The sequence below is a fragment of the Pongo pygmaeus genome, chromosome 3 (assembly GCF_028885625.2).
Source record: "Pongo pygmaeus isolate AG05252 chromosome 3, NHGRI_mPonPyg2-v2.0_pri, whole genome shotgun sequence".
In the NCBI taxonomy this organism is placed as follows: domain Eukaryota; kingdom Metazoa; phylum Chordata; class Mammalia; order Primates; family Hominidae; genus Pongo; species Pongo pygmaeus.
The window spans coordinates 24934366-24949104 of NC_072376.2; the positions used below are offsets into that span (position 1 = coordinate 24934366).

Consider the following 14739-nt stretch of genomic DNA (forward strand, 5'->3'; position numbering starts at 1 on the left):
CTGAAGGCAAATGGGGCCTGGGGCCTGGTTCTAGAAATTCACCTAAACTTCGGCTCTCTCTCCCTGCCATCTCCTAGGCCAGGGAAAGGCAGGGAGAAGAGGAAGGCAGCCGGCCATGTGCCTCTGGAAACAGAGGCTGTGGTGGCAGGGGAGGCTGGCAGGTATGGTCCCTCAGGGGAAGCTCCTTGGTGCCGTTCTAATTTGGCACCAGAAGACCCCAATGGCAGGTTAGGCACTAACGGTGGGTCCTAAAGTGGCAAATCCAGCTTTGGGTCCACCTCTCTCCCCACTGATGGGGGCCCCAGAAGTCTAACAGAGGTCAGTGGAACAGGCTCACTGTGCAGGAATCTAGCGGTTCTGCAGCGCCCATACTCAGGGAGTCTTAAGGTAAGGGGACTTATGATTGGGGTTTTTAATTAGATTTCATTGCCAGGCCTCCATGGAAAACAAATCATTCTACATTCTTATAAACAAAATTTTGAGCTGCAACAATAACGTGAAAACATTCTCATAGACAGTATTTACTTAAAAAAGAATGTTTTGTGAAAATGATGCACTCCTATTCCCAATCAGCAAAACTATTTTTAAGTAGGATCGGAACTCTCATAAAAACAATTTTGGTGTGGGTGTGGTCTTAGCCCATTTAGCCTAAACTGTCCAACATGCGTCTCCCTCTCCTGTTTGCGGGTCTTGGGGCACGGGGCTTCATCACCTCCAGACAACCATCCGAAGGAAACCTGGAACTATCTCTGCCCAGTAATAAGAGCAATAACATTGACATAGCAGTGGTTCTCAGCTGGGGGTGATTTGGCCTCCCTGGGGACTTGGGAGCATTTGGCAATACCTGGAGATATTTTTGGAGAGGAGGGATATGGGGAGGGTGCTATTGGTATCTAGTTGTGGAGCCCAGAAATGCAGCCAAACATCCCATAACACACAGGACAGTCCCCAGCAAAAAAAAATTCTACAGTCCAAAATGTCAATATTGTGAGATTGAGAAACCCTGCTTATGTAGGACTTACCATGTGCTGATACTGTTCTAAGTATATTATATATATATATATGAAACACTTTTTTTTTTTTTTTTTTTGAGACAGAGTCTCGCTCTGTCGCCTGGGCTGGAGTGCAGTGGCGCGATCTTGGCTCACTGCAAGCTCCGCCTCCCGGGTTCACGTCATTCTCCTGCCTCAGCCTCCTGAGTAGCTGGGACTACAGGTGCCTGCCACCACACCCGGCTAATTTTTTGTATTTTTAGTAGAGACGGGGTTTCACCGTGTTAGCCAGGATGGTCTCGATCTCCTGACTTCATGATCCGCCCGCCTTGGCCTCCCAAAGTGCTGGGATTACAGACGTGAGCCAACGCGCCCGGCAGATATAATAATATCTATTATATATTTATACAATACATATTATATAATAATATCTATTATATATTTATACAATACATATTATATAATAATATCTATTATATATTTATACAATACATATTATATAATAATATCTATTATATATTTATACAATACATATTACATAATAATATCTATTATATATTTATACAATACATATTATATAATAATATCTATTATATATTTATACAATACATATTATATAATAATATCTATTATATATTTATACAATACATATTATATAATAATATCTATTATATATTTATACAATACATATTATATAATAATATCTATTATATACGTATACAATACATATTATATAATAATATCTATTATATACGTATACAATACATATTATATAATAATATCTATTATATACGTATACAATACATATTATATAATAATATCTATTATATACGTATACAATACATATTATATAATAATATATATTATATACGTATACAATACATATTATATAATAATATATATTATATACTTATATAATACATATTATATAATAATATATATTATATACTTATATAATACATATTATATAATATATTTATATATAATATATATTATTATATGATATATTATATAATGTAATATACATATATGTATATTATATATACATACACACATATGCACACACATATGCATACACATATATACCTATATATACATATACATATATGGATCAATTTATTGGACCCAACACTAGAAGACAGATACTATTATCATCCCCATTTTGCAGATGAGGAAACTAAGGCTCAGAGAAATTAAGTAACTTGCCCAAATCACACAGCTAGTGAGTGTTAAAGTTGGACCCATGCCAGCTGGCTCCAGAGGCTACGCCACTCATTACACAACGTGACACAGCCTCCTGCCTACTTGTCCTTTGTGCCCACATCCAAGCAGCCATGGAGTCCCTCAGAGCCCATCTCTACATCCTTCAGCTCTGTTCCTGTCACCATGTCCCACTCAGGCCTGCATCCACTCCTCAAGGGACCATGGCAATATATTCCCTTCTTCCAGCTCCACACCCTTCCTTCTAGTTCACCTCCCTGCCATTCACTGCCACCAGAGTGACCTCAAAATCCCAGATCTCACTATGTCTCTTCTTCTTGCTTGAAACCTTTCAACAGGTCCCTGTCACCTGAAAGGTAAAGCCCAAACTTCAGGATGGTGTCCGAGCTCTCGTTGGAACAATCACTTTGCAGGGCTTCTCCTGCCTCCCCATTGTCACAGCACCATCATGCGACATGCTGTGCTGTTACCACCTCTCAGGGTCTGCTCTGCCTGCAATTCCCACCCCCAACTCTTTTATCTGGCAAACACCTGCTGGCCTTTCAAGAATCAGTCCCAGTGTCTCCTCTTCCAGGAAGCCTTCCCAGAACACCTCAGCCCTCCAGGTAGAACTGACCACTCCTTTCTTTGTGTCTCCACCATTAGCTTCTATGCCTTTAATAAAATGCATTACTATTTTTCTTTGCTTTCAAGTTCATTCCTCAAGGACAGAAGCATTGTGTTACTTCATGTATCTCTGAAGTCTGGCCAAGTAACTGAGTAGTCACTGAGTAAGCATCAGAAGAATGAATGATAAAATATCCTATGTGACTTGAATTCTTTGCAGGATGGTCACTATTTGCAAAGGAAATCCATGCTGTTAGACACTGCCATTCTTAGGCAGCGGGTGCAATGTAAGATACCAATCTTACATGAGGCAGAAGTCAGCTTCTGCATCGCCTCAACGCAAGATCTGGTTCTATGCCCAGAACTACGTGGAGTTGCCTCCCACCACTAAAACAGTTGGCAACTCCCTGCTAGGATCCTCTTCACCAGGCTGAACATCTCCAGCTGCCTTTCCTCTTTCTAACAGGCATGGTTTTAAGATCCCTCATGTCCTAGAATATGCACTGAATTACTAAGCAAACCCAAATTGCGCTGGGCCTACAGAGAAGCTGGTGGCATCTGGGAAGTTTATGCAGATTCCTGAGATGATGCTTAAAGTGTACTTCAAATCAGAGGTCCCAAGTTCAAGTGTCTGTGGGCTCAGACAGGTCAGATCCACGAATGAAGTAAGCAGGAGATGATGAAATAGACAGGAGGGGCTGTGGGTGGACAAAGCATGCCTGGTCTGAGCCTCACCTCCACAATTGCTGCCACATAGGAGAAAGGCCCAGTCTTGCCAGATCTTTGTTTTTTTTCTTTTTTTTAAAAAAGCTAGAAATTTGCATTTTCATACAAGCTTTTTAGATACACATAACTGATTTTTTTTTAAACATATACAACAAGGTATTTTCCAAATCAACTGCATCTGGGGGCTGGCTCTGGCTGCAGCCTGTCCATTTGTGGCCTTGGCTTTAAATAAAGAATTGCTTGAGCGATTCCTAAATTTAAGTTTTTGCATTTAGTGTTGGAAGTGTGCACAGATATATCAAGAGTTGTGGACATACAAGGGCAGAATTTAAATCTGAAATTAAGCTAAAACACTAGGGTTAAAAATAACTTTAAGGCTAAATCACCAAAGAGGGTGAGTGAAACAGAGAAAAACAAGGAGCCTTTCTAACCAGCACCTAAAGCCGAGGCAAAGACTCAATTACCGATCAGCAGATCCATCTCCAGCAATGCCTGAAACAAGCTGGGGTGTTTATGTTTCAGCTCCTTCTCCCAGGGGAAGGCTCTGCACATCGAGGGTCTCCCATACCTGCGCTGGAGGTCCAGGTAGGAGTTGTGGAGATGGCCTACACAGAAGAGGAAGCAGAAGATATCACACCCTTTAGCAGAAGATAAGACTCACCTCCCTAAAGCCCTTCTTCCTAAGAGGAACTAGAAAGAAGAGGCCAGACTTGCCGTTACTGGATGTTGGTTTGGGTCCTTTTGGGATTTGAAACTGGCTATGATGCTTTTGCCTCCAGGTCACAAATTCAGAGCCAAGTCCATGAGAAATGTGCCAAAGTTGCTGATGGCTGTTGAATAATTCTACAGAATGAGCAGCTGGCCTCTGACCAGTCCCCAGGAGGCCAATATCTAGGCCATTTTTTGGAATGTGAGTTGAGGAGCAAAGCACAAAGACCCTCAGGGAAGCAAGGCAGTTGGAGATGGTAGGAAAATCTTCCTAATGCCACCAAACAGATGGGTGTGCATGCCTGGCCTTCTATCTCAGGGTATGTCTCCTGAGAGTACATAAGTTACCAAAGTCAGTTTCTTTCCTCTTTGGGTTATTATTATTCCTATATATCTTCCCCCTCCTGTTGACAGCGTCATATTTTCCGGATGATTCAGCAGTGAGAGCAGCAGCTGGGGACCAGTATAGCCTATTCTTAAATTGAAATGCAGAAGCACTGTCTTTCCACACTCACCTGTCACCATCTGTAATCACTACCTGGGACCATTTCATGTGAACCCTATTGGACCGGGGCATGTTTGAGATGCATCCCTCGCCCCACGACCTGGAATGAGAAGTTCCGCTCTGGAGATAGAGAGACATATGGGCAGGACTGAAATACTCAATTCGCTTTTGCTGATGGCAAAGGCCCCACAGGAATTTCTCTTCCAGAAGGAACATATGTGAGTAACTCTAGTGCCACCATATCAAACAGCAAGATCCATAGCACAGAGAAATGTGTAAGTGCTAGATCCAAGCTGGAACACTGGCGAACCAGACAGGACCAAGTTTTGTAACTGATAAACACCCTGTGTGAGTAAAAGGATGTCTGTGCAAATATGAGCATGCATGAAAGCAGTCTATTTGAAATTCATTCCTTCTGTTAAAAATTACCGGTGTCTTCGAGAATGAGTCAATTTCAAGGATTTAAAAAATAAAACCGAGCTCCAAACAACAAAGTCACCGTTCAACATTTCTGAAAGCTAATATTCAGATATTAATGGCCCAAAACAAAAGTGCACTGATGGGGAAACATTTCTAATGATTAATTTATTTTCCAGTTCATTTTTATTTTCTTAGGCTGGCCTTATGGATGGGAATAATGCCATATGAGGCACAAAACACTCGCTTTCCTTTGTACTTGTAAACTAGATTTTTATGGTTGGAGCTATAAGATGTTTTGGTTCTTCTTGGCCGTCATTGGTCTTGGTAGAATCCAGGTGGAATGTACAATTTCACCTGTATCCACCAGTGGAGGGCTCAAGGTCACACTTGTCCCATCTGGTATCTGAGCCAAGTCATATACGTTCAATTTTAATCCTGTTATGGAGAAGCCAAACATGTGTTTATGTAAATGCACAGAGCTTAAAACAGCTCCCCTAAAGCTCAACACTTACATGCTTCTTGTCTCTCGCCCCCGTGCTTTGCTGCGGATGCATACACAGATACTATTTCTTGAACCTCAGCACACCTTTCATAATATAACTTGATTTGTTCAGCAAGTTGCTTCTCAAGGAGGGGATTAAAAATCTACAAGAAGGCAAGAAAGTCAAATGAACAACAATTGTCATGAAATATCCATCCACCTCTAGGAGGATGTGTTTGGGTTGGCTTTGTTCTCCCATTGACATCTCCAGGTGGCTTGTTTGTACACACATCATCCACTCTGGATTTGCAAAGCAAGGTCATTGGTATTAATTCAAGGACACGCCAGCTCTGATGGCTTCCCTCCAGCTTCTCTTTGTGTCCAGCTTCTTAAATGTCAGAATTTCCCAGAGACTGGGACTCTTCCCTCTTCTTTTCTCTGGCTGCACTCTGTCCCTAGAAAATCACACTCACCTCCCCCTTCAATTCCCATGAAAAGATGCAAGGGTACCTGCGATGTGCCTGCTGCATCAAAGAGCCCTCCTCCCCTCTTCTGTAACCTCCAAGAGCTGGCTGCAAGGCCATGGCTTCAGGACAGGCCCCCCTAGCGGCTCACCCCATCTCACTTGCGGGCTTATGTACCCGTTCCTGCCTCAGCACTCCCAAACACATGTGAATTAAAGCATGTATTGTATTCTTTCATGAATTCCCTAATTAAGATCCCGAAAGGGAGCTCCTCAGGAACAAGGGACTTAACTCAGTGTGCTTCAAAATAGAGGCTGGGACCCATTAGTCACACAGTTATTTCAGCGGGTGGGAATCTATAGAGTTTTGGTGTTGTTTTTTGTTTCTGTAAAGTAGAACACAAAATATCAGCATGCACTGAATATAGCAAGGGTATGTATTCTTAGAATAATTTTGTTTCCATTTTGTGTGTGAATATACGTATGCATATGTATATGTACCGTTCATATTAAGCATGTTTCCTCTTTCTCTCTCTCTCTCTCTCTCTCTCTCTCTTTCTTTCTTTTTTTTGTCCTGCTCTTGTCACCCAGGCTGGAGTGCAGTCGCACAATCTTAACTCACTGCAACCTCTGCCTCCTGGGTTCAAGTGAGCACATCCAGCTAATTTTTGTATTTTTAGTGGACATGGGGTTTCACCTTGTTGGCCGGTCTCAAACTCCTGACCTCAAGTGATCCGCCTGCCTCGGCCTCCCAAAGCACTGGGATTACAGGTGTGAGCCACCACTCCTGGCCAATATTAAGCAGATTTCTTATTGTGGACAACCTTCAAAACAATTTTAAACCTACCCATCTTGCTTGTCTCAACACCTAGTTCAGAGCCTGGCATACAGTAGGTTCTCAATAAGCATTTGTTGCACAAATGACTATTTCATTTTTTTCCCTTTTCACAAAGGTCTCTCACAGAGGCTGTAAGGTATCACCCATGGGCAGCAGGGCTCCCCATTTTTCCTGATTATGACTTTGCCTAGTGACCCCTGTTTTTCTCAGAATAAACCCCACAGGGTGAAGGGAATGACAGAATGTTTCTATTTCAGGTATCAGGTGGGGTTCTTGATCTCCTTAACACAGCCCAGAAAACAAGTGCCCTGAAGGCTCCCTCGTGGGGAAACAGCCCTCTCCCCCAACCAGTCCAGCTGCGTTGGCAGGGAGCGTTGGACAGTTCCATTCAGGGGTGGGTTATGGATGTGGAAGGCACTGTGCAGAGGATTCAGCCCTGAACACAATGCCCTTTTCGATCCATACAACTGCTGCCAACCGACCCCAGCGTGAGCCGAAGGCCTGTGTTTCTGAAGAGAGCAGCCAATGGAACCAAGATTTTAATTTGCTACAGCATCTCTTCTGATACTTTAAATAATAGTATATAAAAGAAGCTTTACCAAATAACTAAGATTCTCTCCTTTCATTAGCTTAATCGCTGGATAGGCAACAGCCTGATGAAAATCTACTCTATAATTAAACTAGTAGTTATTAAAACAGAGGAAGTAAATGGTTTCCATTTTATGAGTACTAAATGAACCAAATGTTAACAGAAATCTATTATTGCATTTGTTGGGGGAAAAGCCTCAATATTAATGATGTCTGATGACAGAGGCGGTGCATGGTCCGGCTTGGGTAAACTTTTATTTACACTGGGTTGCACACCCCTGAGGCCCACACCCATCACCCAGGAGTACTGCGAGCTTCCTGATCCCCTGGACTCACCTGGGCGGGGTGCAGACTGCGAAGGCGATAGTACTTCAGGGGTCCAAAAAACCCTTCAATGCCAGCCACATACCTGCTCCCTCCAATAATGAAGTACCCAGCTGTGTCATTATAATGGAAATCCTCCCGGAAGCTAGAGAAGAGAATGAAGGATTAAGAGAGCTCCATGCCAGAACTAGATGATTTAAAAAGAGTCTCTTTCCTAGACCCTCCTTGACTTAACCCGAATTGGCCCAAGCCCTTCACTCTGAGTTTTAGCAGATGAGACCAGTGTAGGGTCAGGTGGACTTGGGCTAGGATCCCAATTCTGCTGTTTACCAGCTATGAGACCTCAGCCCAGTCACTTAACCTCCTCTCCAGTGCTGTCTTCTCCTGTGTCAAATGATAGTTCTTCACTTACTGGATGATTAAGAGGATTACGTGAAGTGTAAAGATGTCAAGCATCTAGCAGAGTGCTTGGCCCACAGTAAACAATCAATATGTGGTATTGATAGTGGTGGTATTGTTTGGAATCAATGAAATTGTCTGGAATTGTTGGTTTTCATTGGAAATATTTTGCTTTAAAAGAAAATAAAAAACCTTGTTGAATGAATAGAAGGTGCCTGTGGGGGAAAGCCAAAAGCGTAGACTATTAGATAAGGACTGAGGCAAAATTCAGTTAGGAGGAGGAGGCCACAGCCAGGTCAGAGGGTTTGGCCGGAGATGAGAGGCGAGCACAGGTGATGAATTAGAGGACCACACTGTCCTGAAGGTCTTGAAACATCAGGAAGGAAAGGGAGGACAAAGTTGGTTGGCATTTATAAAATGCATGAAGGTGTTCCCTTGCAACATTGTTTATATTCACCAAAGATGGGAGAACCCCGGTGTCTGTCAGCAGGGACTGGCCCATCCATTTAGTGTACCTTGAGCTTTCTCACTACGCAGCTAAAAAAGGGACAAAGGAACCTGGAGGGATCTCCAAAATATAGTGTTAAGTAAAAAAAATAAAAGTACAGGACACACAGCATACCTTTTATCTAAGAAAGAGGGGAACAGATTTTTTTCGTATTTGCATAAAGAAACTCCGGGCCAAAGTCTGTACAAGAAACCAATAGAATTATCTCTCCATGGGGTGGTGGGGGGTTGGGGTGAAGTGCATGAGGGTAGGCTTGGGAGCAAGACATTTAACTGTATTTTTACAAAGTTTTGATTTTTTAAAACCACGTGCATCTATTACCTATTAAGAATTTAAAATAATGTTGGGCGCGGTGGCTCACGTCTGTAATCCCAGCACTTTGGGAGGCCAAGGTGGGCGGATCACCTGAGGTCAGGAGTTCAAGACCAGCCTGGTCAACATGGTGAAACCCATCTCTACTAAAAATATAAAAATTAGCCAGGTGTGGTGGTGCGTGCCTGTAATCCTGCTACTCAGGGGGCTAATACAGGAGAATTGTTCAAACCTGGGAGGCAGAGGTTGCAGTGAGCTGAGATTGCGCCACCGCACTCCAACCTGGGTGACAAGAGCGAGACTCCATGTCAAAATAATAATAACAAAAATAAATAAATAAAATAAAAATAACAAGAATTTAAAATAAGAATGGGAGGACAAGGTGTGATCAGAGCATATGTGGACAGTGAGGGGAGTGAGGGCTAAGACAGCTATCAAGTGAGAAGTCAGGCAATAAGATGGAGCCAGGAACCACAAGGGGCAGATGGAAGCAGAGGGAAAGAAAACAAAGTGTCAGGCAGGCTGCCAGGAGCCCAGGGAGCCGAGGAGCGAAGGGCTGGAGTGACGATGGATGGGGACAGAGCAAGCTACCCACAGTTGGATCAGGGAAACCAGGCAACCCAGGGTTATTTCAGAACAGGGGATGGACTGTCTGTTAACAAACAACCCAAGCCCTAGCAGGTGCACCTGGCCAGGGAGGAGGCATGAGATGATGAAGCAAAGCACACAGCCTGGCAGCAACAGCTGACAGCAGCAACATCGAACATCTAGAGATTAGTCTCGTCTAAACACAACCAAAATGGAAAAGAAGTTGCTTCAGCTCCTGATATTTTTCTTTTCAGAATCTCAGTCTTGTAGGACTGTGAAGATGATGGTCTCTCCTGCCTATTTAAGGAGAGGCCATAAAGTTATTATCTCTGAGAGTTGTGAACTGATTCTGTTTTCCAAGACCTTGAAAAGACATGAACATTCCAACAACCCTCATGAGAGAGCACGGGGCACTAGATGGATACAAAGCAATGCTTCTGCAGTAGGAAGCCCTCTTAACAGATCTGCAGCTGAACCAACTCCCCAGCTTACCTGACCGTCCCCATGCAAAACTGACTGACTGATGCTTACAGCATCCGGGATGCTCACTGCCTCACTGCCTAGAGCTTACTGTCTAGAGCCTTAGTCTCCCCATTTAAAAAACGGAAATAGTAATAGTACCTGCCTGTATGGTTGTTATGAAGATGAAATAAACTAATATGTAAACAAAGCATTTCAAACGTGTCAGGCACAGAGCAGACACCATAACCATTAGCAATAGTGATTATCATTCTTAACCCAGTCCTCTGTTGGACTTTGGCTCCCACATTTTGAGTTGCATGCTTAGCAAGAATAAGATGTGCATACTCTCAAACCAGTTAATGTTGGCCTGGTGCAGTGGCTCATGCCTGTAATCTCAGCACTTTGGAAGGCCGAGGCGGAGGGATCACTTGAGCCCAAACCAGTTAATATCAATAGTATGTTTATTGTAATCATACCATTTACTTAAATATGTAATTCAGTAAAACATGAGTGGGGAAGAAAGAGCTCTTCTTTCTATAAAAACTAAGTTGATTATTTTGGGTAGATGCAATAGAGCTTACTAAAAAATTGTTGTAAAATGTCGTGGGAAAAAATTGAGAAAAATCTAATGGCTTTTGGGCTCTGATTATTTTCACAAGTGTCTTTGTTTTCATTTGGAAGAAACAGAAATTGGGTGTTGTTTACAAGTGTGAAAAAAGCCCACAGCAAACACTAATCTGCAGATTTGTATTCAAAAGAAGGCCCTCTCTAGAAAGATTGGCAAATGAATATATACATATATATGTTTTAATTGAAATAAAATGTTTAAGGGAGTTATCTGTTTTAATGGATCCTTGCATTAACTGAGTTTTTCAACAAAAAACAAATTACTTGGTCCCTAGGGCACTGAACCATAATTTTTAAATTGTCATTATTATCAAGCAATAGGGGATCTGTCCAGCTTGGTCTCCATGTACATCGATGTCTTCGTATTTTTCTCCTGCAAAATTCTCAGTGCCTGAACAAAGATTGCAAGAGATTCCTTGTACTGTGCACTGTTTGATGGTCATCAATTTCACTGACATAAAAGCTGAGCTAGACTCTTCCAAAGCCCAAGCCAGCCCCTTTTGAAAACCTGAGACATGCTGGCAAACTATCTTTACTCTTATCTGGACATAGGAGAGTGCCCTGGTTTATTACCGCAGAGCATCAGTAGCTTGAAAGAATCATCAGTGTTGTGAAACAGGCCTCACTCAGAATTAAGAAATAGCTCCAGCTTGAAGTTTCTGTGATAGGAGAACTTAGAGCTTCAAATTGGCTGCCCCCATGCCCCGTAGAGTAACCATCATCTTACATCATCTTACATGTCACTTCTTCGGAGCCTGGTCTAAATTATTTTATTTATTTATTTATTTATTTATTTATTTATTTATTTACTTATTTAGGAGACAGAGTCTTGCTCTGTTGCCAGGCTGGAGTGCAGTGGCGCAATCTCAGTTCACTGCAACCTCTGCCTCCTGGGTTCAAGCGATTCTCCTGCCTCAGCCTCCCCAGTAGCTGGGACTACAGGCGTGCGCCACCATGCCCAGCTAATGTTTGTATTTTTAGTAGAGATGGGGTTTCACCATGTTGGCCAGATGGTCTCGATCTCTTCACCTCGTGATCTGCCTGCTTCAGCCTCCCAAAGTGCTGGGATTACAGGCATAAGCCACCACACCCGGCCGGCCTGGTCTAAATTCTGACCCCCTTGTTCTCCTCCAGCTACTTTATTCATTTCCATCCTAGCACTCACCACGATTTGTAATTTTAAATTTATTTGTGAATTTGTTTTCTGTTTGTCTCCCCAGCTCAATATTTTAGCTCCATGAAGGCAGGGTCTGTATTCTTTGTGTTCATCATTTTATTTCCAGAGTTGAGTGCTGTGTCTGGCATCTGACAGGTGCTCAGTAAACAGGTGTTAAATAAATGAATGAATTTAACACTATAGAGGCCTGAAGCTGTCACCTGTCATGAGATATTACTGACAGCCTTTCATTTATGTGTTGCACTGCAATCCCGAGCACTTAATTCCTGATCTTCTCACGCTATCCTTGTAGGACAACCGTCATTATGTTTACGTTACAGGAACAATAAAAAGGAGGGGTAAGAGACTTGCCTGGGAACACCTATAACCAGTAAACTGGAAATATCTGATGTTTAGTTCACTGGCTTGGCCCACTCTAAAAGTGGGGTTCCTGGCAGGGATGAGATTCCAAATACCTGACCACAGGAACCCCCGGGGGACTCTGGACAGCTCCCTCCGGGCCTAGCTTTACCTCTGCTTATTTCTCTGATGGGGAGGTCTCAGGAGTACAGGCAGGGCAGCTGGGGTGGTGGGGAGGGGCACTCCTGCGTCTGAGTACGGCTAGCTTTTTCGGTTTGTTTTGTTTTTTGTTTTGTTTTGTTGATTGTTTGTTTTGTGGCAGGGTCTCACTCTGTCTCCCAGGCTGGAGTACAGTGGCGCAATCTTGGCTCTCTGCAAACTTCACCTCAGCCTCCCAAGTAGCTGGGATTACAGGCACCCACCAGCACGCCCGGCTAATTTTGTATTTTTAGTAGAGTTGGGGTTTCACCATGTTGCCCAACCTGGTCTCAAACTCCTGGACTTAAGTGATCTGCCTGCCTCAGCCTCCCAAAGTGCTGGGATTACAGGCGTGAGCCACTGTGCCAGGCCGGAGTACTGCCACTTTTACTAAGAAATTGTTTCAATGCTTCAATTGGGATGTAGAGTTGGTGTGTACCCCCAAATCAGTCTTGATCCCTTGATCCTTCTATGTTTATGCTGATTATGTCTTTACTTAAAATTTTAATATTTTATTCACCATGGATTCTCTGCATTCATTTCGATTTTTAAAAACATCATATTAATATGTTACTTATCATGATTACTGTTGAGTTAAATTGTGTACCCCTTCCTCCCACCAAATTCATATGTCAAAGTCCAAATCTCCAGCCCCTCAGATTGTGACCTTATTTGGAAATAGGGTCATCGCAGACATAAGTAGTTAAATTGAGGTGATAACTGGAGTAGGGTGAGCCCCTAACCCAATATGACTGACATCTTTATAAAAAAGGGAAATTTGGACACAGACACACCCATGGGGAGGATGCCATGTGAAGACTGAAGTTATGCTGCCACGAGCCAAGGAGCTACCAGAAGCCAGGAGAGACCGGGAGCAAATCTGTCCCTCGTACCTTCACGGGATCACGGCCCTGCCAGCCCTATGATCCTGGACCTCTGCCCTCTAAAACTGAGATAATACATTTTTGTTGTTTAAGCCACTTCATTTTGGCACTTGGTTCTGGCAGCCCCAGCAAACGAATGCAATCCCTGAGCTTTCTGACACCCCCTTAAGTTTTAGGCTCACTTGCCTCACCCCGGCCCCAGCCCTGGATCATTCCGTGGCCACTCTGTCTCCCATTCACTCATATCAGCCTCTAGATCTCTGGGATTGAAGAGGAAAGGAAACTCTTACAAAGAAAATGAAAAGGAGCCTATGAAATTCAACCAGTTGTCAAAAATGTCCTGGAGCTGGACGTGGGTTTCAGGGGAGAGAGGGGAAGCTCTTATTTTAAACTTCATGTCCTGAAACAAAAACCTTTAATTTCTGGCCAGAGCCCACTTCACAGAACATGGAGATCTGATCTCCAAAGCTGACTCAGATCATCTGTTTCTCCAAAGACAGCTCCCAGGCTTCACTGTCCTTGAACTTTTCAGAGAAGACCCCCTAGCCACCTGTTATATAACAACACTCCTATGTGTTGAACACCTTCTGGCTGATCTGAATCTACCTCGGTGCTCTTGAAAACACGTGCTCTCTCCCTAGGCCGCAGCCGCTATGTTTCAATGCAGCTATTAAGCCACCCGCACCCTCTCTTTGCAGGCTAATAACACTTCTTTAGCCTCTCTATAAAACTCTAATCCTTTAATCCAGCCATGAAAATAAGAATTGTTCGATGTGCCCAGAGCCTAAAAGAAATCGGTTGGACTTAAATGAAAACAGGAATTTTTTTTTATTTTTTAAATTTTTTTTATTTTTTTTTTAGTTTTTTAATGCAGATTCTGATTTAGAAGCTCTGGAACAAAGCCCAAGATTCTGCATTTCTTTTCTTATCTTATCTTTTCTTTTTTTTTTTTTTTTTGTTAAGATAGAGTATCACTGTCACCTAGGCTGGAGTGCTGTGGTGGGATCTTGGCTTACTGCAACCTCCACCTCTCAGGTTCAAGCAATTCTCGTGCCTCAGCCTTAAGTAGCTAGGATTACAGGTGCGTACCACCATGACTGGCTAATTTTTTAATTTTTAGTAGAGATGGGGGTTTCACTATGTTGGCCAGGCTGGTCTCGAACTCCTTGCCTCATGTGATTCACCCACCTTGGCTCCTGAAATGCTGGGATTACAGGTGTGAACCACCTATAAAATGCAGGGCCGAGAGTTTGTTTTTGTTTTTTTTTAAGTAGCATATATGGCCCTCTATTTCTGTCTCTGCCCCTCTTTGCTTCCCTTTCTTTAATAATCAGCATCCAAGAGAATTTGGGTTGTGCGGGATTCTGCGTATC

General features: G+C 42.9%; 1 protein-coding gene across 2 annotated transcripts in view; it reads right to left on the reverse strand.

Moving 5' to 3' along the window:
* Positions 1 to 14739, reverse strand: part of SEL1L3 (SEL1L family member 3) — a 116424-nt gene that overhangs the window by 67631 nt on the left and 34054 nt on the right. For both annotated transcript variants that reach the window (XM_054485031.2, XM_054485032.2), the window contains exons 7-9: positions 7885 to 8017; positions 5691 to 5823; positions 4010 to 4150 (exon numbers count right to left, since the gene is read on the reverse strand). In XM_054485031.2, coding sequence (XP_054341006.1) covers positions 4010 to 4150; positions 5691 to 5823; positions 7885 to 8017 — 407 coding nt within the window. The remainder of the gene's footprint in view (positions 1 to 4009; positions 4151 to 5690; positions 5824 to 7884; positions 8018 to 14739) is intronic.